At 44.1% G+C, this 24196-nt stretch overlaps 2 protein-coding genes across 4 annotated transcripts in view; both read left to right on the forward strand.

The window, feature by feature from the left end:
- The window catches only part of LOC136399250 (zinc finger protein 432-like), a 69121-nt gene extending 65487 nt beyond the window's left edge, over positions 1–3634 (forward strand). Inside the window, exons 2-4 of one of the 2 annotated variants that reach the window (XM_066374259.1) lie at positions 1192–1318; positions 1596–1691; positions 2012–3634. In XM_066374259.1, coding sequence (XP_066230356.1) covers positions 1192–1318; positions 1596–1691; positions 2012–3504 — 1716 coding nt within the window. In that variant the 3' untranslated portion in view covers positions 3505–3634. The remainder of the gene's footprint in view (positions 1–1191; positions 1319–1595; positions 1692–2011) is intronic. The other variant, XM_066374260.1, reaches the window with a different exon arrangement.
- Positions 3635–9696: 6062 nt separating this feature from the next.
- LOC136399247 (zinc finger protein 615-like) overlaps positions 9697–24196 on the forward strand; it is a 29689-nt gene continuing 15189 nt past the window's right edge. The window contains exons 1-4 of one of the 2 annotated variants that reach the window (XM_066374249.1): positions 9697–9782; positions 17977–18170; positions 19504–19630; positions 19904–19999. In XM_066374249.1, the coding sequence (XP_066230346.1) occupies positions 18156–18170; positions 19504–19630; positions 19904–19999 (238 nt within the window). In that variant the 5' untranslated portion in view covers positions 9697–9782; positions 17977–18155. The other variant, XM_066374248.1, reaches the window with a different exon arrangement.

The following is a 24196-nucleotide window of genomic DNA, read 5'->3' on the forward strand; positions in this document are numbered from 1 at the left end:
GAGGTCTGAGAGACCGAGTTTGGTGAGGTTTTTTATGAGACATCCTAGAAGGGTCTGATCGGAAGGCTTAGACTCTGAAGAGCCCATAGTGGAGACAGGTGAGCAAGAGGGGGCGTGTCCACCTTTTGTCGCTATCCCAAGAGGAGAGAATCTCCATGTGGGGGAGTCATCCCTGATAGAGGTCGTCACCACCTGTCAGGGAGCTCTGAGGACGAGAAGTCCAAGAGAGTGAAGAGGTTTGGCTAGGCACCTAGTCTTCCGTGCAGTCCACTGAGACAAAGTCAAACCCCTCAAAATGTGAGGCATGTCAGAGAAAACCGTCCGACCAGAAGGGTGTTTTTAGAGAGAAATTTAGAGGCCAACCGGGGAAGGGGAAGGGAGAAACTCTTTACCTTTCTGGTCCAGCAAGGGTTCAGGACAGGGTTAGACTGCCGGCCAATCAACCTACAATTACACGTCCAAACAGAATCAGGGAGTAAATTCGGGATGAGCTATTGCTTCCCTGGTTGTAAGTTTGGATGGCAAAGGGGGATCGTCCAGGCAGTTAGTACCCTGTCCCGGGTTTCGGCACCAGATGTAAGAATGAGACGGCACTCGAACACCAGGTGTGCAGGCTGTATTAGAGGAGAAAGACCTGCCGGGGCACTCCTCCAGGAGAAGAGCACCCAAACAGATTCTGAGGCAAATTTTTTACAGGGTAAGGGAGAGCTTTGAGCAAGTGTGTGTTGCGTCAGCAGTTCTGGTGTGCTCCGTCTGTAGTTTTACGATATGGGCTTCTTGGAACGCTTCTCCTCAGGGTGGCTGACCAGATTCCTAGAACTTTTCTGTTTCAGGGGCGATAGTCCAGTAAGGGTGGGGTCAGATAGCCAAGCAGAACAGCAAAAGGGCAGTTTGGAGGTTTTGGTAAATTCATGTATCTATCAAAAACGTGTCTTGTAAATTCTAGATAGGGCATTTCATGGTAATGTAGGAATATTTCATTTGTCCTGACGTTATTTGTATATTTTTAGCATTTTGAAATAGGTGCTAGACTATTTAGATAGAAAGGTAGGATTTTGCTTCTACTAAAATGTATTTGAGAAAAGTCTGCTGATGAAGGCTAGGTGATAAAAATTAGAACAACTTTCCTCATGCATCTTCCATATTAATAAAGGAGTTCATGTCATATTAAACAGGACTGTGTTGTTACAGGAATTGCTGACATTTCAGGATGTGGCCGTGGAGTTCAATTGGGAGGAGTGGCAGCTCCTGGACCCCGATCAGAAGGACCTGTATTGTGATGTGATGTTGGAGAACTATAACAATCTGGTTTCGCTGGGTAAGGATAGCTCCCTGTGTCACTTAAAGGTGCCCAGTCACTGGCCCTTGCTCTGTCATTTGATGAAAGCTTAGCAGTCACTGTGGTCATCTGAAGATTCAGGTTTTTAGTTCCACCCTCTTGCCCCAAACAAAAGGGTATATAATCTTCTGTATCCTGAAAGAAAACTTTTACTTTGCATATGAGAAACTGTTTTGTCTCTAAAATGTAATATTTTCCCATCTTCACATACTGTACCCCAAGTCACTGTACATCTTCTATCATTTCTCATGACCAGGGTATCATGGTGCCAAAACTGATACATTTTCCAAATTGCAACATGGAGAAGAAATATGGATAATAGAGGATGAAATCTATACCAGAAGCTGTGCAGGTGAGTGAGAAATAGCAAAGGAGTGGCCATGGCAGTCATAATCTAGGCATTCAGAGAAGGGGTCACAGCTGTGCGGGTGTCTGAGGGTAACTATAGAGCGCCTCCACATCTGGCTCTCTAAAGATGAGATCTCTTTTTCTTTGTGGGTGTTTTGCTTTAACTATACTCTTTGTCTTTTCTTGGATTTCATTCTTTTTCACCTTACATCTTTATGGCATGGTACAGTCAACAATAAAGAGTCAGTCCCAGCACCTCATCTTTAAAAGCACTTTTCTCCGAGACATTTTCATGAAGGAATTTGTTATTCTGTTTTTTCGTAGGAATCAGGAAAGCTGACAGTCATCTGCAAGAGCACTCTCAAAACCAAAGACTTCTGAATAGCTTGCAACAATGCAGTGAAAGGAATGCCCTTAGAAATATTATTTATATAAGCAAAACAAATACGGCCCTAATGCAAAATCATATACTGGACTTAGGTAGCAAAGCTTTAAAGTCGAGTTTAAGCTTAACTAACCAGAAGGGAAGTTATGAAGTAAAGAACCCCTTTGAGTTTAATGGAGATGAGAATTCCTTTTCACATGATAATCATGAAGAATGGTACACTGGTATTGAAATCCCTGAAACCAGAAAACACATCAGCACTGAATTCCAAGTCTTTAAGCATCAGATGACTTACAAAATAGAGAAACCCCAAGCATGCATTGGAGGTGAGAAGGCCTGCATCAGGACATCTCAGCTCATTTACTACGAGGGCATTCATACAGGAAAGAAAATCCATGGGTGTGATCCGTGGGGGAAATCCTCCAGAAATGCCATGCTCACTAAACATCAGAATATTCAAACACAAGACACACTCTGTGTAATCAATGTGGATAGAAAGGACTTTCCTGTGAAGAGTGGTCACACCAGACATCAGGAAACCCATTCAGAAGAGAAGTCTTATATATGCAATGACTGTGGGAAAGGCTTCACCCTGAAGCGTTATCTGATAGCACATCAGCGAACTCACAGTGGAGAGAAACCTTATGTGTGCAGTGAATGTGGGAAAAGCTTCACAGCAAAGAGCAATCTCATTGTGCATCAGCGAACTCACACAGGGGAGAAACCCTATATATGCAGTGAATGTGGGAAAGGCTTCACCATGAAGCGCTATCTTGTTGTACATCAGCGTACGCACACTGGAGAGAAACCATATATATGTGATGAATGTGGAAAAGGCTTCACTGTGAAGAGTAATCTCGTTGTTCATCAGCGATCTCATACAGGGGAAAAATCTTACATATGCAATGAGTGTGGAAAAGGCTTTACCGTGAAGCGCAAGCTCACTATACACGAGCGAACTCATACAGGAGAGAAATCGTACATGTGTGATGAGTGTGGAAAAGGCTTCACCACAAAGCGCACTCTCGTGATACATCAGCGAACTCACACAGGAGAAAAACCCTATGAATGCAATGAATGTGGCAAGGCCTTCAGCCAAAAGATATGCCTCATACAACATGAGAGATGTCATACAGGAAAGACACCCTTCATATGTAGTGAGTGTGGAAAACAATATTCTCACAAATACGGCCTTATTACCCATCAGAGAAATCACACAGGAGAAAAACCCTATGAGTGCAAGGCATGTGGGAAAGCCTTCACCACAAAGTCAGTCCTCACTGTCCATCAAAGAACTCATACAGGAGAGAGACCCTACGGATGCAGCATTTGTGAGAAAGCCTTCTCCCAATTGTCAAACCTTGTTAAACATAAAAAAATGCACATGAGAGAAATGGGTAGATTCATTCAGGTTGGGAATTTCTCTAACTGAGAGTCACAGCTCATTACTTATGAGTGAAGTCATGCAGAACAGAACTCATATTAATGCAAGTTTTGCGGAAATGCCTTCTGTGACAACCAAGACCTCAATAAACATCAGTGTTTCTAGCAGATAGGAAGACAGATATGGCATTGCCTGTTGTTACATGTGTGCCCTGAGGAGGTTAAGGAAATTGCCCAGGAGACAAACCTGTTTAATACCATGACTGTGATAGTGCCTCTAGTGGGCCTAACCTCCCATTGTGTGTCAGTGAAAACGTGTTGGAAAAACCGATACGTCCAATATGAGCATGCCTCTCCAGCTTCATAATATGTCTCAGCAAAACGTTCTACCTTCAGTATATGTCTGAACCATATACACTGAGACAAACTGAACGCAGAGACTAGAAAGCCTTCAGTGGGAAGAGAGTTTATTAGGGATCGTCATAGATCATCAGTGAGTTCAGTGTTCATAGAAAGATGAAAAAACAAAGAAGCAAAGAAACAAAGGGGAAAAAAAACAAAGGAAAGCCTTTACCCAGAAAGAAGTCCTCAAGGGGAGTCAGAGTTCACACCCGAGAAAAACTTGTAAGAGGACAATATGTATTTGACAGGATTTCATGGATACTTTCTGTCCCATTGTTAGGAAATCATATAAAAGTTAAAACTTTGTGAAAATGCCAAATTTAGAGCACCTTTAGTCAAATATCAGACAACTCACGAAGGAAAGAGGTTCTGTGAAAAATGGTGTGTGAATGCTTTTTGATATGTCTAACTTCATTGGACATCTTATAACTCACCTGATATGCATTTTCAGGTGATAATTGGAACTTCCTTTCTAGTTGCCTTATGAGTAATTACATAGTTTTAAAAAGGGGACTGCTTTCCTTATTCCTGATTAATTTTTTATTGTTATATGCAATACAGGTATGTTCTATGACCACCCATATTATATATTTAGCTCTCACCTTTCTTTGGCTCTAAATTTAATTATAAATCTATCATACAGAAATAGTTTGAAAGGAAACTAAATATTTTAAATTTATTAATTATGGAGAGCAAGAAACCAATTTGTTGTCCACTTATTTATGTATTCATTGTGATTCTTGTATGTGCCCTGACCTTGGGATTGAACCCACAACCTTGCTATTCAGGGATGACTGAGCTTCCTAGCCAGGAAACTAAATATTTTAAATTTATATAATACATATTTGTACTTGCCTAACCAAGTTCATAATTATGACCAAATAGTTTACAAAACCACCTTCAAAGTTATTTTCATAAAATGTTTAATTTGAAATTATTTTAGTTTACAAGAAATTGTAACATAGCCCAGAGACACCTAAAAGTCATTTTTACAACTGGATTTTATACATTTTGTATAAATAAGTTGGATTTATTTATACAGATTTATATTTTTTTAATAGGAACCTTGTAAATTTTTCATGGTTTTATCACTTTGTAAATTACTCTTAAGAATTATTTGAGTTGAAAGTTTTATTTTTATTAAATAATATATTCAATATATACTAGATTTATCAGTTTATTCACTCTTGAAAGAGATTTGTCTTTTGTCTTGGTTTCAACTGTAATAAATAATGATGCTATGAAATCTGCCTACAAGGTTTTATATGGTTGTAAATTTTCATTCCTCTACAATAACTATAGAGGTGATAATTGTTGGGACGTAGGGTAAGTTATGTTTAGCTTTATAAAAAATTATCAATCTCTTGCCTGACTGGTGGTGGCACATTGGATAGAGCATTGACCTGGGATGCTGAGGTCCCAGGTTTAAAACCCTGAGGTCACCAGCTTGAGCATGCAATCATCATGATCCCAAGGTCCCTGGCTTGAGCCCAAAGGTCAGTGGCTTGAAGCCCAAGGTCACTGGCTTGGCTTGAGTCCTCCCCCCCCCAAAGCACATAGGGGAAGCAATCAATGAACAACTATGAGTTGATGCTTCTCATCTCTCTCCCCTCCTGTCACTCTCACTTTCTCAAAAGAAAAAAATTACTTTATCAATGTCACCCCATTAAAATTAATGAAAAGAAAAAATATTACCAAACTCTCTTCCAGAATGAAATGACTGTAATATTTGATCTTCTCCTCAGCATTGTGTGAAGTCTGGTTGTTCCACATCCCCTCCAGCACTTGGTATTGTCATTGTATTTTACATTAACCATTTTCGGTGTGTCCTAGTAGTTGATTGCAAGCTTAACTTTCATTTTCTTAATGGATAATTATGATCAACACTTTATTATTATTTTTAGACTTTTCTTTATCTTATAAGTGTAAGGTTGTACCTTTTGATCACCTTCACACATTTGCATCGCTCCTCACCGACCAGCTTCTGGCAATTACCAATCTGTTCTCTGTATCTAACAGAGTTTGGTTTGTTTTCAGTTCTACATATGGGTGAGATCACACACTTTATCTTTCTCTGACTTATCTCACTTAGCATAATGCCCTCAAGGCCCGTTCATAGTTGCAAATATATGTATTTTATATATAATATAATAATATATTCTTTATCCAGTCATTCATCAGTGAATACTTGGGTTGTTTCCATGTCTTGTCTATTATAAATAATGCTGTAACGAACAGGGTGGTGCAGATCAGATACCTTTTTTTTTTTTTTTTTTTTTTTCTGAAGCTGGAAATGGGGAGAGACAGTTAGACAGACTCCCCGCATGCGCCCTACCGGGATCCACCCGGCACGCCCACCAGGGGCGAAGCTCTGCCCACCAGGGGGCGATGCTCTGCCCCTCGGGGCATCGCTCTGCCGCGACCAGAGCCACTCTAGCACCTGGGGCAGAGGCCAAGGAGCCATCCCCAGCGCCCGGGCCATCTTTGCTCCAATGGAGCCTTGGCTGCGGGAGGGGAAGAGAGAGACAGAGAGGAAGGAGGGGGGGCGGGGGTGGAGAAGCAAATGGGCGCTTCTCCTATGTGCCCTGGCCGGGAATCGAACCTGGGTCCCCCGCACGCCAGGCCAACGCTCTACCGCTGAGCCAACCGGCCAGGGCTCAGATACCTTTTTGAGACCATGATTTCCTTACCTGTAGATAAATACCCAAGTGGAATTGTGGAGTTGTATGATAGGTCTGTTTTTTTTAATATGTGTGTTATCTTACTCTTTTCCATAGTGGCTGCACCAGTTTACAATCTCATTCTCTGTATGTCTGCATACTGTTAATGGAGAGACATCCCATGATTTAACAAACATACATTCATGTCTGTATTAGTTATTTTTTATCTGCATCACAAACCTACACCTAAAACTTAATGTCTAAAGGCAACAAATACATACTAATTCTCCTTTTGTGGGTAGGTGGATGGATTACTTGGTGTGTACTGTCTCAGCTATAGCTGCATGGTATAGATTGGTTTTTCCACATATCTGAGCCTCCACTAGAATGGATGGCCCTCATTCTGCAAGAGGCTAGCCTGGTTTCTATTACATTGTGTCAGAAGAGCTCCAAGAAACCAACACAACATGTGTAGGTGAGAAAGTGCATCTTTCCTGTGTTGCACTTGCTATTGTCCTGTTGGACAAATTGATCAGCCACTGTGAGGGAATGTTATCCAAGGGTGTGAATACAAAGAGATGCAAGAATAGTTTATGTATTAATCACACAATTATTTCCTTACATTTACTAAAATTGATGCCATAAGTATCCTAATTCCTGTTCTCAAAAAGATAATTTCTAGCCTGACCTGTGGTGGCGCAGTGAATAAAGCATCTACCTGGAACGCTGAGGTTGCAGGTTCAAAACCCTGGGCTTGCCTGGTCAAGGCACATATGGGAGTTGATGCTTCCTACTCCTACCCCATCCATATCTCTCTCACTTCTCTAAAAGGAATAAATAAAATATTTAAGGCCCTGGCCGGTTGGCTCAGCGGTAGAGCATCGGCCTAGTGTGCGGGGGACCTGGGTTTGATTCCCGGCCAGGGCACATAGGAGAAGCGCCCATTTGCTTCTCCACCCCCCCCCCCTTCCTCTCTGTCTCTCTCTTCCCCTCCCGCAGCCAAGGCTCCATTGGAGCAAAGATGGCCCGGGCGCTGGGGATGGCTCCTTGGCCTCTGCCCCAGGTGCTAGAGTGGCTCTGGTCGCATGCGGGAGTCTGTCTGACTGTCTCTCCCTGTTTCCAGCTTCAGAAAAATACAAAAAAAAAAAAAAAATCTTTAAAAAAAAAGATAATTTCTACTGAACCAATTCTTAAAATTGATTGGTGGCTGGAAAAAAGTTTCAATTGGGTTATTTCAGATTGTATTTCCAAAACATTTTACTACTTTTTAAAAAGATTTTCCTTATTGATTTTAGAGAAAGGCTGGGGTGGGGTGGGAACTATCAACTTGTGGCTGCTTCTCATGTGCCTTCACTGTGTAAGCGGGGGCAGGGGGGGGAGTGTTTCCAGCCAGCAACCTCAGCATTCCAGGTCCATGCCTTATCCACTGCACCACCACAGGTCAGGCTAAATTTTTTTTTTTTTTTTTTTTTTACCGTGTGAGTAGAGGAGATAGGAGACAGACTCCCGCATACGCCCCTATCCTCAGCAGGCAGGGCCAATACTCGAACCAATCCAGTCACGGTGCAAGAGAGGAAGAAAGAAGAAGGAGGGGAAAAGAAGCAGATGGTCTCTTATCTGTGCCCTGACCGGGATCGAAGCCCAGAATTCTACACCCTGGGCGGAGCTCTATACACTGAGCCCACGGGCCAGCCCTGAACATACTGAATTTAATGTTTTTCAAGTATACTCCACATTAATGCATACCTTTTATGCATACTACTATTGGACCCATGATTTTATTACAGCCACTTAATATTAATTACATATAGCTATATAAACACTTTATAACATGGAAATATGTTTATGAGAAATTAAAATGAAATTAGATTTATATCTGTTTCTTATCCAGTTTTATTGAGATACAATTGACATAGATCTATTTTTTTTTTTTTTTTTTTTTTTTTTTTTTTTTTGTATTTTTCTGAAGTTGGAAACGGGGAGGCAGTCAGACTGACTCCCGCATATGCCCGACCGGGATCCACCCGGCATGCCCACCAGGGCGCGATGCTCCGCCCATCTGGGCCGTTGCTCTGTTGCATCCAGAGCCATTCTAGCGCCTGAGGCAGAAGCCACAGAGCCATCCTCAGCGCCTGGGCCAACTTTGCTCCAATGGAGCCTTGGCTGCGGGAGGAGAAGAGAGAGACAGAGAGGAAGGAAAGGGGGAGGGGTGGAGAAGCAGATCGGCGCTTCTCCTGTGTGCCCTGGCCGGGAATCGAACCTGGGACTCCTGCACGCCAGGCCGACGCTCAACCACTGAGCCAAGCAGGCAGGGCCCAGATCTCTTTTTAATGAACTATTTGGGGAAGTTTTATATTTACACAAAAGTCAGCAGGTACTTCTCAAGAGTTTATCCCTTCTTTCTACTGCTCATCATGTGCACATTATATATGACCATGGTCCATTTGTCAAGTTGAGAAATTGACACAGGTATAATACCCAGTGTTAATAAATTACAGATTCTCCTTGGATTCTACCACCGTCTGTTACTGGCCTCACTCAGTGTCCTTTCCCCGAGGCCTCTCCCAGTGACAAACTCAGCTAATTTCAGCCAACCCCCCGGAGTGATGGCCAGACTCACATCAGGTTCTCGAAACCTTTTTAAGTTCTTAAAAACCACTTCCTGCAAGAAAATTTCCGCCAGAGGCTTCCCCTCGGTGTCCGTCTACCGGATGTATGACCTTTTCTCTTTCGGGATTTCCGTCTCTGCTGACACATTGACACTTGAGGCCCTGACCGTTATGAAACTTGTTTTGTTTGTTTCAATTTTATACCAAGTGTGTGTATGACAAGGGCAGCGTCCAAAAGACCCTCCTTGCCCCACCCCGCCGAACGCAATTTAGCTCGCTCCTTATTTGCCTCGGGAAGCTCCAGTCTCCGAAAATATACTCATTTTCCACAAGAGTCAAAGTGCCAGGAAACGAAATAACTTCAGGAGCTTCTCATCTTCCAGCCATTTCTTGCTACTGCTTTCCAAGTCGCTGCTTTCCCTCGTTTGGCGTCCGGTCTACCAACATGACCGCCCCCTTGGCGTCACCGCGGAGCGAGCGGGCGCGGACAGAGCACCTTGGTGGTGAGTGGCGGAAAGTCGCTCCCGTTTCTTCGAATGCTTCAGATCCTCGTCGGCCGCCGTAAGCTGACGACTTCTCTGAGCGACGTTTCAAGGAACTGAATAGTTCGTGGTAGTGTAAAGTTTAGACTCTCCTGGTGGGCTGCAAAAAGTCAGGTCATTGCGCTCTTGTCCTTTGATGGTTTGGGAAAAATTTTGTCTCGTGGGAGGTTTGTCTCTCACATCACAGAGTATGTGACATCACAGAGTGGAAGTGGTGCAGTGTGGACCCCTGGAATTGTGGGGGTGGGAGGAGTCGTGTGGAAGGAGCTCCAAGGAATTCGGGTGGAACCAGGTGACTGTCTCTCTGGTTTTATGGTTTGGGGTCATAGGGCGATTAAGAATCTGTAGAGGTCAACCACCGTGTCCCGACTGGCATGGTCTTTGCGGGTCATACTGTTTGTAACGGATGGAAATTGTATCTAGGATGATCGCGATGTCAGGATCAGATTCAGGATTTAAGGGGCTCAGGGATGTTGGGGCCGGGGGTGGATGGTCCTCACGTGAAGGTGGCTTGGCCCGCTGTGGGAATAATAAAGGTGGGTGGTCAGTATCTGTGGTCCAGAGAGTGTCGTGAGGCTGCAGCTTTGGAGTCCCAGCCCCCCAGGGTGGTGGTTGGGATGAGGTTCCAACCTCTGCTTTTGGGACAGGACGAACCATAGCCTTCCACCGCTTCAGTATATGGCAGTTTATCCACCTGTTAATTAAACTTGTGTTATTTGCAATTTGGCTTCTTATGAGTAATACCTCTATGAAAATTCTTTTTTTGTTATTGTTTTTAATCGGAGAGATGGGAGAGAGAGAAACATCGATTTCTTGTTCTACTTTTTTTTTTTTTTTACACAGAAACAGAGAGTCAGAGAGAGAGATAGATAGGGACAAACAGACAGGAATGGAGAGAGATGAGAAGCATCAATCATTTTTTTTTTCTTTTTCTTTTTTTTTTTTTCTTCATTTTTCGGAAGCTGGAAACGGGGAGGCAGTCAGACAGACTCCCGCATGCGCCCGACCGGGATCCGCCCGGCATGCCCACCAGGGGGCGATGTTCTGCCCCTCTGGGGCGTCGCTCAGTTGCATCCAGAGCCATTCTAGCGCCTGAGGCAGAGGCCACAGAGCCATCCTCAGTGCCCGGGCCATCTTTGCTCCAATGGAGCCTCTGCTGCAGCTGTGGGAGGGGAAGAGAGAGACAGAGAGGAAGGAGAGGGGGAGGGGTGGAGAAACAGATGGGCACTTCTCCTGTGTGCCCTGGTGGGGAATCGAACCCGGGACTCCTGCACGCCAGGCCGACGCTCTAACGCTGAGCCAACCGGCCAGGACAATCATTAGTTTTTTGTTGCAACACCTTAATTGTTCATTGATTGCTTTCTCATATGTGCCTTGACCGTGGGGTTTCAGCAGACAGAGTGACCCCTCGCTCAAGCCAGAGACCTTGGGTCCAAGCTGGTGAGCCTTGCTCAAACCAGATGAGCCTGTGCTCAAGCTGGCAACCTTGGGGTCTCGAACCTGGGTCCTCCGCATCCCAGTCTGATGCTCTATCCACTGCGCCACTGCCTGGTCAGGCTTGTTCTACTTATTTATGTATTCATTGGTTGATTCTTGTATGTGCCCTTATCAGGGACTGAATCTGCAAAGTTGGTGTATCAGGAGGATGCTCCAACTGAAGTGGGGTAGGACTGAAAATTCTTTACATGTGTTCTGGCTCAGATGTGCCCCTATTTTGGGAGAATAAATATCTTTCATGTAAACTTCAGAGAAGGTGGTAGAGCCCAGGACAAGTACTTAGAAGCCCTCTTTTTTTTCATCTTTTGACAGGGATTGACTAACTGCAGTGGATAGACTAATCCAGCCACACCATCTGATCAGCCACTCTGTGTGGCTGCGTTTGGGCTGCAAAGGCAGAATTGAGTCCTTGTGACTGAGATGTATAACCCTCAAAGCTGAAAATACATATCTATCCTTTTGCGGGAACTGTTTGCCAATACCTGCTCTCACCTGTAAATATGTAGCAACGCACACTGTTGCTTTTTTGCCTGATAGGCACTCACACTTTCTTCTTTGTGAACAGATTCTCCATTTTATTTAATATCTATCTCTTTGGTAAGGTACCCATATCTCTGTGTATCAGTAAGTCCTGGTCCAGCTGAGTCAACGGCAGTGCTTCCTCTTCCCATCACTATTGACTGAGTTACTATGACATAAGCTTAGTTACTTGGTTGCGAGTTCAGTCCCTGATAAGGGCATATACAAGATTCAACCAATGAATGCATAAATAAGTAGAACAAGAAATCAACATTTCTCTCTCTCCCTCTCTCCGATTAAAAAAAAAAAATTTCATAGTGGTATTACTCATAACAAGCCAAACTGCAAACAACACAAGTTTAATTAACGGGAGGGGAAACTGCCCTACACTCAAGCGGTGGAAGGCTATGGATTCTCTCTCTCTCTCTTTTTTAATGTTTAATTTATTGTTTTTAGAAAGAGAGGAAAAGAGAGAGAAAGAGGAACATCATTCTGTTCCTGTAGGTACCCTGACTGGAGATCGAACTGGCAATCTTTAATCAACCGAGCTATCTGGCCAGGGTGGAACATTTACTCTTTGAAATAAGTAATTCTTTGAATATCTATTTCCACATTGCTGAACTATTGTCTGAATATAACCTTAATTCTTTTGTCTTACCTTCTAATGTTTATAGTTTATTCTTCTCTCAATGCATTGGTTCAAGTTTCCAATACAAAATAGGAAGGTGGGGTTGTAGTGGACATCTGTGTCCTGTTGCCAACCTGGAAAATTCACCTGCTACAGTGTCAGGAATTAACCATTTCTATTGTAGAAGGGTAGAATAAAATACAGTTCACCCAGGATTTCAAATATAATGACATAAAAATGTTTATAGTATTCTTTAAGACTAAAATAGTCTGTTTAATATGATTTATAACTCCCATTAATTTTGTAAAATTTTTATTATTTATTTTTAGCAAGAGAGAGGGGAACAGACAGACAGGAAGGGAGATTAGAAGTATCAACTCATAGTTACATCTCATTAGTTGTTTACTGATTGCTTCTCATACATGCCTTCACAGAGGTGGGGGCTCCAGCCAAGCCAGTGACCCCTTACTGAGCCGGCAATCTTTGAGCTTAAGCCACCAACTATGAGGTCATGTCTATGATCCCACGCTCAAGCTGGCAAGCCTGTGTTCCAGCCAGATAAACCTGCACTCAAGTTGGCCACCTCAGGGTTTTGAACTTGGGCCCTCAGTAGCCCAGGTCCAAGTTCTATCCACTGCGCCACCAGCAGTCAGGTGCCCATTAATTTTTTTTTTTTGTATTTTTTTTTTCTGAAGATGGAAACTGGGAGGCAGTCAGACAGACTCCCGCATGCGCCCGACCGGGATCCACCGGGCACGCTCACCAGGGGGCGATGCTCTGCCCATCTGGGGCGTCGCTCTGTCGCAACCAGAGCCATTCTAGTGCCTGAGGTAGAGGCCACAGAGCCATCCTCAGCACCTGGGCCAACCTTGCTCCAATGGAGCCCTGGCTGCAGGAGGGGAAGAGAGAGACAGAGAGGAAGGAGAGGGGGAGGGGTGGAGAAGCAGATGGGCGCTTCTCCTGTGTGCCCTGGCCGGTAATCGAACCCGGGACTCCTGCACGCCAGGCCGATGCTCTACCACTGAGCCAATCGGCCAGGGCCTGCCCATTAATTTTTTATATACTTTGCAATAGGTGTTTTTTTTTTGTCTCACTACAAATGCATGCAGGTATTGGTCTTTTTATTTTTATTTATTTTATTTTTTTAAAGCTATTTATTGATTTTAGAGAGAGAAAGGCGGGGGAGGAGTGAAGAGCATCAACTCATAGTTGATTCTCTATGTGCCTTGACTGAGCAAGCTCACGGTTTCAAAACCGTAACCTCAGCACTCTGGGTCGATGTTCTATCCACTGCACCACCACAGGTCAGGCTAAAAATTTTTTTTTTTTCAGGCTAAAATTTTATCGCTGTGCCGCTCCCGTTGACATTGATAGTTGTCCCCCAAAATGATATTTGTGTGCTTTCTTAGATTGGGTTTTATCTTTCCATCCCCCACTTCCAGCACAAATAGCTGATTGTCCCAGAACCATTTTTTGTTTGTTTGTTTTGTTTTTACAGAGACAGAGAGTGAGTCAGAGAGAGGGATAGACAGGGACAGACAGACAGGAATGGAGAAAGATGAGAAGCATCAATCATTAGTTTTTTATTGCGTGTTGCAACACCTTAGTTGTTCATTGATTGCTTTCTCATATGTGCCTTGACCGTGGGACTTCAGCAGACCGAGTAACCCCTTGCTGGAGCCAGCGACCTTGGGTTCAAGCTGGTGGGCTTTTCCTCAAACCAGATGAGCCCGCACTCAAGCTGGTGACCTCGGGGTCTCGAACCTGGGTCTTCCACATCCCAGTCCGACGCTCTATCCACTGCGCCACTGCCTGGTCAGGCCCAGAACCATTTTTTAAAAGGCCATTCTTACCCTCTTCTCCGCACAGTGTCCTGTGCCATCATGTCTCTATCTATGCATGAGTCTGCTCATCGGCATTGTATTTTGTTTGTCCAACTTTTCAAGTGTACAATTTCTATTTAATATTGTACTTTCATAATTAAAGTAACTTTAAGCCCTCATATCTGATAGAGCAAGTTTTTCAACATTTTATAAAGGTGTATATAGTTGTCAGTTTACAATATTGATTAAGATTTCATTGGATATGTATATACATTTGGAGACTTTTTTTAACATCTTTAAAATGATTCATTTTCTGAGTCATGTTCAGAGTCTATCTTTCCATTTACTTTATTCTGTTAAAATTTCTCTCAACATTTCTTGCTACTTATGAAATATTTTTGGTATTTTTTTATTTATTTTATTTTTTTAGTGAGAGGAGGGGAGGCAGAGACGGACTCCCACATGCACTCTGACCGGAATCTACCCAGCATGCCCACCAGGGGGCAATGCTCTGCCCATCTGGGATGTTGCTCTGTTGCGGCCAGAGCCATTCTAGCGCCTGAGGTGGAGGCCATGGAGCCATCCTCAGTTCCAAGGGCCAACTTGCTCCAGTTCAGCCCTGGCTGCAGGAGGGAAAAAGATAAAGAGAGAGAAATGAGAGGGGGAGGGGTGGAGAAGCAGATGGGCACTTCTCTTATGTGCCCTACCTGGGAATTGAACCCCGGACATCTACACACCAGGCTGATGCTCTACCACTCAACCAAGTGACCAAGGCCAGTATTCTTAAAAATTATCATTTATTTTACTTTTTTTATTAATTTTTAAAATTCATTTTAGAGAGGTAGGGGGAGAGGAAGAGAGAGAGAGAAAAGGGCAGGGGGAGGAACAGGAAGCATTAACTCCTGTATGTTCCTTTACCAGGCAAGCCCAGCGTTTCAAATCTGCGACCTCAGCGTTCCAGGTCCACACGTTATCCACTATAACAGTGGTCCCCAACCTCCAGGCCGCGGACTGTTACGGTTCGTGGGCCATTTGCTACCAGTCCTCAGAGAAAGAATAAATAACTTACATTATTTCCATTTTATTTATATTTAAGTCTGAACAATGTTTTGTTTTAAAAAAATGACCAGAGTCCCTGTTACATCCGTCTAAGACTCACTCTTGACACTTGTCTCGTAAGTTTAACAATTATATTTAAAAATACCACAGTTTTTATGCCAGTCACATAATTTTATTTTGTGCATTTATCCGTCCCACCCTAAAGGCCGGTCCGTGAAAATATTTTCTAACATTAAACCGGTCCGTGGCCCAAAAAAGGTTGGAGACCACTGCACTATACCACCACAAGTCAGGCTTAAAAATGATAATTTAAACTTTTATTTCTTTTTAAGTGAGAGGAGGGGAGATAGTGAGACAGACTTCCTCGTACATACACCCAGACCAGGATCCACCAGGCAACCCCTGGCTGGGGCCAATGCTCAAATCAACTGAGCTATTTTCAGTACCTGAGGCTGACACTTGGACCAACCTCAACACCTGGAGCTGATGCTCAAACCAATTGAGCCACTGGTTGTGGAAGGGGAAGAGGGAGAGAAGGGACGGGGGGGGGGGGGGGGGGGAGAAGCAGATGGTTGCTTTTCTTGTGTGCCCTGACCAGGAATTGAACCTGGGACGTCCATATACCAGGCCAACACTCTACCACGGAACCAACCAACCAGGGCCTTAAATTTTATTTTGTCTGTTGAATTCTTAGTCTGGGTTTATTTATTTTGGGGTTTTGGTTCATTTTTACCGTAAACATTTTAAGGCTATGTGCATCAGAATCATAGGCTTTTATAAGGTGGCGAATTGTACATCTCATTAGTGAACATTGTTTCTCTTTCTCTGTAGTAATTTTTGGGTTTTCTGGTCAGTTTATTCTGAGAATATGGTTACACCAGATTATTTGTGGTGACTTTTTTCATAATCTATCTTTTCCTAATCTCTTATGTTAAGCTTTCAATATAATTATGTTTCAGATGTGTCATCTATACTAGCATGTTATTTGGTTGAAATTTTTAATTTAATGTGACAGTTTTGAAGCATTTGTATTTAATGTAATTAACTAAAATCCTTGTTTTTTTTTAATATCTTTTTTTGTTTGTTTGTTTATTGATTTTAGTGAGAGAGGAAGAGAGAGAAAAAGAGACTGTTCCTGAATGTGTCCTGACCAGGGATCGAACCAGTCACCTCTGTGATCAGGATGACACTCTTAACCAACTGAGCTATCTGGCCAGGGCTGGGTTTTTTGTTTTGTTTTGTTTTAGTGAGAGAGAGACTGACAGGGACAGACAGACTGGAGAAAGGAAGAAAGATGAGAAGCATCAACTTATAGTTGCAGCACCTTAGTTGTTCATGGATTGCTTTCTCATATTTGCCTTAACCAGGGGGCTCTAGCCGAGCCAGTGACCCCATGCTCAGGACAGTGACCTTGGGGTCATGTCTATGATCCCGTGCTCAAGCCAGTGACCCTGTTTTCAAGCCAGATGAGCCCGCACTCAAGCCATCGACCTCAGGGTTTCGAACCTGGGTCCTCAGACTGATGCCATATCCACTGCGCCACCGCCTGGTCAGGCATGGCCAGGGCTGATCTAAGTATACTAATATACGTTTAGTATGCTTTGTTTAAAACAGTCATCTGAGTGCATTGTACTAGCCCCTATTGTTCTCTTTTCCATAATTTATTTTTATTTTGCCATATTTAGATGATTTTTTAAAAATAATTTTTCCATCTGTTAACATGGAAATTATGTACTTTAAGACAATTATTAGCCCTGGCCGGTTTGCTCAGCGGTAGAGCGTCGGCCTAGCGTGCGGAGGACCCGGGTTCGATTCCCGGCCAGGGCACACAGGAGAAGCGCCCATTTGCTTCTCCACCCCTCCGCCGCGCTTTCCCTCTCTGTCTCTCTCTTCCCCTCCCGCAGCCAAGGCTCCATTGGAGCAAAGATGGCCCGGGCGCTGGGGATGGCTCTGTGGCCTCTGCCCCAGGCGCTAGAGTGGCTCTGGTCGCAACATGGCGACGCCCAGGATGGGCAGAGCATCGCCCACTGGTGGGCAGAGCGTCGCCCCTGGTGGGCGTGCCGGGTGGATCCCGGTCGGGCGCATGCGGGAGTCTGTCTGACTGTCTCTCCCTGTTTCCAGCTTCAGAAAAAAAAAAAAAAAGACAATTATTAGTTTTCATCCTGACATAAGAGATTATACAGAACCTGGAATTTTGTTAAATTCTTGTGTTAAGTGGTATTTTTACTTTCTTCGACAATACAGGGATCTTAAAGCACTTCAAGTTCGTTTCCCACCCTCCAATTTATTTATAACCTGTGTCCTTTTGTTTTTTTATGTATTTTAAACCTCCTAAGGTATTATCATTATTGCTTATGAGACAGTGCTGATGTTGTGTCCAGTGTATTGTTTCCCCCCAGAAATGGGTGCAGTCATGGGGTGTGCAGAATCGTTTGAGGAGGAATTCGAGCACACATGGTTTAAGGAAAACAGTGCCCTGATCCCCTCCTTCCATGTGGTCAGCTTTGTATGAGTGATTTTCCTGAGACTCCCCGGCACCTGAGGATGGTGCAGGGCTGGCTGTCATAGCCCGGGGCTCCTTTGACAGTCACCCCACTTAAACTCCACAGGATAAGGGGTTCCTCCACCACAGTTGGAAGCTGAGGCTTTATTGGCCAGAAGGATAAACTTCGGGGACACGATGAAAAGGGACACTAGCGATACTGTGGTCACTGTGTGAGGGTGAGTGCATCTGGGCCCAGAGGAAATGTACCAGTCACTGAATTTTCTCCTCAATCCACAGGTCCTGACTTCCCGGAGCAATAGAATCACGGGGAGCAGGAAGACGTTGTAGAATTGGGTGTCAGCAATTCTCACAACACACCCGACTGAAGACAGGTTTCTGAGCTAAAATTGAGCAGACCCACAACACGCCAACACACAGCCTCCTCATTGCCAGCTGTTTTCAGAGAACAGAAGAAAATGCTCCAGGCTCAGGTGAATTTGAGTTTGTTTTATCCTTTTCTCTTTTCATTAATGGATTTGTAGAGGCCTATAAAAAACCAACTCCATCAATCTGAAATGTTTACATTTACGTGTGTGTGTGTGTGTGTGTATCATCTTTCAAAAATATGAATGTGGTATTTCTAGTTTAACAGAACATTTAACTTTTTCACATTATAGAATCTTCTAATTGGATGGGCACATGGATAACTGAATGCACAATTACAAAATAGTACAGTGTGTCCGTAAAGTCATGGTGCACTTTTAACCAGTCACAGGAAAGCAACAAAAGACGATAGAAATGTGAAATCTGCACCAAATAAAAGGAAAACCCTCCCAGTTTCTGTAGGATGATGTGGCAGCATGTGCGCATGCGCAGATGATGACGTAACACCACGTATACAGCGGAGCAGCCCACGCCATGCCAGTCAAGATATGGACGGTACCGAGGAAAGTTGAGTGTGTTCTGTGGGTCGCTAAATTCAAATCTGTGACTAAAGTGCAATGTGAATATCGATCGGCACGTTTATAACGAAGCGCCACCACATAGGAATAACATTACTCGGTGGGATAAGCAGTTGAAGGAAACCGGCAGTTTGGTGGAGAAACCCCGTTCTGGTAGGCCATCAGTCAGTGACGAGTCTGTAGAGGCTATATGGGATAGCTACCCTAAGGAGCCCTAAAAAATCTGTGCGTGAGCCCACATCGAACTGCACTGAATAGGTATGAAACTGGGAGAATTTTCCTTTTATTTGGTGCAGATTTTACATTTCTGTCGTCTTCTGTTGCTTTCCTGTGATCGGTCAAAAGTGCACCATGAATTTACGGACACACTGTATTTATTAGGCATGTGGTTATTCAACTATATATTAAAATAGTACCCCACTCTGCCTGACTGGTGGCACAGAGGATAACGTGTCAATAAAGAAGGTTGAGGTTGCAGGTTCGAAGCCCACAGGCTCATCAGGATAGGGTCACTGATTTGAGCAGTGAAATCATCCATGCAATCCCAAAGCTCGTCAGCTTGAGCCCAAAAGGTCACTGGCCTGAAAAAGCCCAATGTCGCTGGCCTGCACAAGGGGACACTGCTTTGTCCAAGGCAAGGCACATATGAGAAGCAATCAACCTACAACTAAAGTGAAAGCAACTACAAATTGATGCTTCTCACCGTCTTCCTTCTTTTCTCTCTCTCTCTCTCTCAAAAAAAAGACAAAAACCCACTTGCTCTGTAGATGCATCTTATAAAGTGAAAATGAGCAGAAAACTAACATTTCCTCTATATCATCTAAAGCATATCATGCCATTAACTAGCACAGTGTTATTACAGGAATGCCTGACGTTTCAGGATGTGGCTGTGGACTTCACCTGGGAGGAGTGGCAGCTCCTGGACCCCGATCAGAAGGACCTGTTCCGGGACGTGATGTTGGAGAACTACAGCCACCTGGTGTCAGTGGGTGAGGACAGCTCCCTTGTGTCACTTAGAAGGTGTTCTGTTACTGTCTTTTTAGTTGCTTAACTCCAGAATAACAATAATTCTCTGGAATGATAGAATCTCAGATCCTTCTCTTGCCCCAGACAAGAGGGTGGAATGTCCCCTCTTCTGAGAGAAAAGTCTTTGTGTTACAGATATGAAACTTGTTTCTTTCCTGAAATGTAACATTCTGTCTTCTTGACAGACCCCGGCCCAATGCAGTATGTCTCAGTGTTCTTTCATTTTTCGCAAGCAGGGTATCAAGCCAGCAAACCAGACGAGCTCTCCAAGTTGGAACAAGGGACAGAACCATGGACAGTAGGGGATGAGCCCCAGCATCTAGTCTGTCCAGGTGAGTGGGTGAGAACCAGCAGAATGGGGGCCAGGAACTCATAGTGTAGTCAGAGCTGTGACAGTGAGTGAGGAAACTCGGACCTCCTCTCCACGTATGAGAACCCTTTCTCTTTGTAGAAGTTTAGAGGAAAACATTCCCCTTTTCTTCTCTTCTGCGCTCTAACCCTTGTTTATTCTATGTCCTATTTTAGTTTGCATAGTTTTCTGCTTTTTAGAATTCTCAGATCTTCCTCTTTTTTGTCCATGGCCACAGTGTCTCTGCCTGTGTTACCCCCCCCCCCCCCATGAAATTTCACTTTCTAGGCCTCTCTGGAAAGACAAGTGTGAATTCATCACTTTTTTCTTACCTCTGGATCTTTCTGTAGTTTTGGGGGGTAGGTTTTTCTCCATAGAATCCGACCCTAACTTGTACGCTGTGTCCCCCTGATAGCCTGGTTTCCGGGCTGCGTTCATGTCTGTCCTACCCCCCTCCCGCCACAGTTCTTCATGCTCACTTCTCATCACTGAAAAGTGTCCTCAGTCCCATGCGTGAACCTCCTTCTGTTCTGTGAGATGGACTCCCAGACTGACGTCTCCCCCAGTGTCGTCTAATATGCGCTTCCTTCCTGTGTATCGTGCTCGTTGTCATGGCAGCCAGCCTCTGACTTCCCATTCTCTGTGTGAGAGCAGGAACGTCTTCCCTCCATTTATTCATAAATATAGTTTCTCTTTCTACACTAGACGTTTTAAATTCTATCTATCCTGGCATCACCTGGGCTGTTTCCTACATACTGAGTTCTCTCCTTGTTTTCTATTGTTTTTTCTTTTTCTTTCTTTATTTCTCTCTCTTTCTCTTTTTCTTTCTTTCTTTTTTTCTCTTTGAGTTCTCTTCTTTTTTTTTTTTTTTTTTTCATTTTTCTGAAGCTGGAAACAGGGAGAGACAGTCAGACAGACTCCCGCATGTGCCCGACCGGGATCCACCCGGCACGCCCACCAGGGGCGACGCTCTGCCCACCAGGGGGCGATGCTCTGCCCATCCTGGGCGTCGCCATATTGCGACCAGAGCCACTCTAGCGCCTGGGGCAGAGGCCAAGGAGCCATCCCCAGTGCCCGGGCCATCTTTGCTCCAATGGAGCCTTGGCTGCGGGAGGGGAAGAGAGAGACAGAGAGGAAAGCGCGGCGGAGGGGTGGAGAAGCAAATGGGCGCTTCTCCTGTGTGCCCTGGCCAGGAATCGAACCCGGGTCCTCCGCTTTGAGTTCTCTTCTTAAAGGTGTATATATTTCTTCTGATGAACAATAACGGGTCTTTTTTTTTTTACAGAGACAGAGAGTGAGTCAGAGAGAGGGATAGACAGGGAGAGACAGACAGGAACAGAGAGAGATGAGAAGCATCAATCATTAGTTTTTCATTGTGCGTTGCAACACCTTAGTTGTTCGTTGATTGTTTTCTCACATGTGCCTTGACCGTGGGCCTTCAGCAGACCGAGCAACCCCTTGCCGGAGCCAGCGACCTTGGGTCCAAGCTGGTGAGCTTTGCTCAAACCAGATTGAGCCCGCACTGAAGCTGGCGACCTCGGGGTCTCGAACCTGGGTCCTTCTGCATTCCAGTCCAACGCTCTATCCACTGCGCTACCACCAGGTCAGGCAATAATGGGTCTTGTTAACATGCTACAGGAGTTTCAGCCCAAACTAGGTCATAACTTATATGTTCTTCAAATGGCTTCCTTTCTAGTTTTTCTAATTCGGATTTATCTTCATTCTTAGAGATTATTCCTGCATTTGTTTCCTTTTTTTTTTTTTTTTTTTTTTAACAGAGAGAGTCAGAGAGAGGGATAGATAGGAACAGATAGGAACGGAGAGAGATTAGAAGCATCAGTCATCAGTTTTCCATTGAGACACCTTAATTGTTCATTGATTGCTTTCTCATATGTGCCTTGACCATGGGGCTACAGCAGACCGAGTAACCCTTTGCTCGAGCCAGTGACCTTGGGCTCAAGCTGGTGAGCTTTATTCAAACCAGATGAGCCCACGCTCAAGCTGGCGACCTCGGGGTCTCGAACCTGGGTCCTCTGCATCCCAGTCCAACATTCTATCCACTGCGCCACCACCTGCTCAGGCTGCATTTGTTTCCTTAAAGCTTTTGTTTTTACATCATATTTTTAATAGTTCCTCAGATTTAATTCATATACTGTACAACTTATACATTTAAATTATATAGTTCATTGGTTTTTAATATATTCACATAGTTGTACAACCATCACCACAATCAATTTGAGAACATTTTTTTTTCCTTTTTTTTTTTTTTTCATTTTTCCGAAGCTGGAAACGGGGAGGCAGTCAGACAGACTCCCACATGCACCAGACCGGGATCCACCCGGCATGCCCACCAGGGGGCGATGTTCTGCCCCTCTGAGGCGTTGCTCTGTTGCATCCAGAGCCATTCTAGCGCCTGAGGCAGAGGCCACAGAGCCATCCCCAGCGCCCGGGCCATCTTTGCTCCAATGGAGCCTCGGCTGCGGGAAGGGAAGAGAGACAGAGAGGAAGGAGAGGGGGAGGGGTGGAGAAGCAGATGAGCGCTTCTCCTGTGTGCCCTGGCCGGGAATCGAACCCGGGACTCCTGCACTCCAGGCCGACGCTCTACCGCTGAGCCAACCAGCCAGGGCCGAGAACATTTTTTGAGTACATATTACCTTCGTGGCCTTGTTTCCTATGTCTGTGTATTGTGTTTTGAAATCAGAATAAATGAATCCTCCAACTCTATTCTCGTTCAAGATGATTTATTTTTTATTTTTTTAGGAATTTTTTTTTTAATTTATTCCCTTTTTTTGGGGGGGGGGGGAGAGAAAGAAGAAGGAGTAGGAAGCATCAACTGCCATATGTGCCTTGACCAGACAAGCCCAGGGTTTCGAACCAGCGACCTCAGTGTTCCAAGTCAACACTTTTTCCACTGTGCCACCACAGGTCAGGCCTCCTTCAAGATCATTTTGACTTCTGTATCCTAAATTTCCATTTGCATTTTAGAGTCAACTTGTAAATTTCTGCAAAAAGTTAGTAGCTAGTATTTTGATGGAGATTACATTACATTGAATCTGTATCTCAGTTGGGTAGTAATTTTATCTTAACTATACTATCTCTTCTAATTTGAGTTAATTGGGTATTTTTCTACATAATTTGGTTTTTTATTTCTTCCAAAAATGTTTTTTAAATTTCAGAATAAAAGTTTTACACTCCTCTTTCTTAAATTTGTTCCTATGTACAATATTCTTTCTCATTATGTAGTAAGTGTAATTGTTTTCTTGACTGTATTTTTTGATTATTTATAGCTAGGGTGTAAAAATAAACTTGGCCCTGGCCAGATACCTTGTTGGTAGAGCATCGTCTCAACCCACAAAGTTTTCAGGGTTCAATCCCAGTTGAGGAACATACAAGAACAGATCAATGTTCCTGTCTTTCTCTCTCCCTTCCTCTCACTCTAAAATCAATAGATAAAATTTAAAAAAATTTTTTTAAGACTTTATGTATTGATTTTAGAGAGAGGGGTTGGGGATGCAGGAAGCATCAACTCAGTTTCTTCACTTTAGTTGTTCATTGATTGCTTCTTGTATGTGCTTTGACTGGGCAAATCTGGGGTTTTGAACCAGCAACTTCAGCATTCCAGGTCACCGTTCTACCCACTGCACCACCACAGGTCAGGCAATAAATAAATTTTTAAAAATGAAAAAATTATCATATCCGGGTGCCCCCTCCAAAAAAAAGAAAAAATTAAATTGATTACTTTCCCTTTGTATTTTTGTGTGTGTGACAGAGACAGCGAGAGAGAGATAGAGGGACAGATAAGGACAGACAGACAGGAAAGGAGAGAGATGAGAGGCATCAATTCTTCATTGCAGCTCCTTAGTTGTTGATTGCTTTCTCATATGTGCCTTGACCCTGGGGGCTACAGCAGAGCAAGTGACCTCTTGCTCAAGCCAGCAACCTATTGCCTCAAGCCAGCAACCATGGGGTCATGTCTGTGACCCCACACTCAAGCCAGTGACCCCATGCTCAAGCTGGTGAGCCCATACTCAAGCCAACGACCTTGGGGTTTTGAACCTAGGTCCTCTGCGTCCCAGTCCAACACTCTGTCCACTGGGCTACCACCTGGTCGGGCATTTTCCCTTTGTATTCTGATGACACCTAGTCCCAGGTAACCAAGGTTCCTTTCATGAAATTGCAG

Source organism: Saccopteryx leptura, chromosome 3, assembly GCF_036850995.1.
Source record: "Saccopteryx leptura isolate mSacLep1 chromosome 3, mSacLep1_pri_phased_curated, whole genome shotgun sequence".
Taxonomy (NCBI): Eukaryota; Metazoa; Chordata; class Mammalia; order Chiroptera; family Emballonuridae; genus Saccopteryx; species Saccopteryx leptura.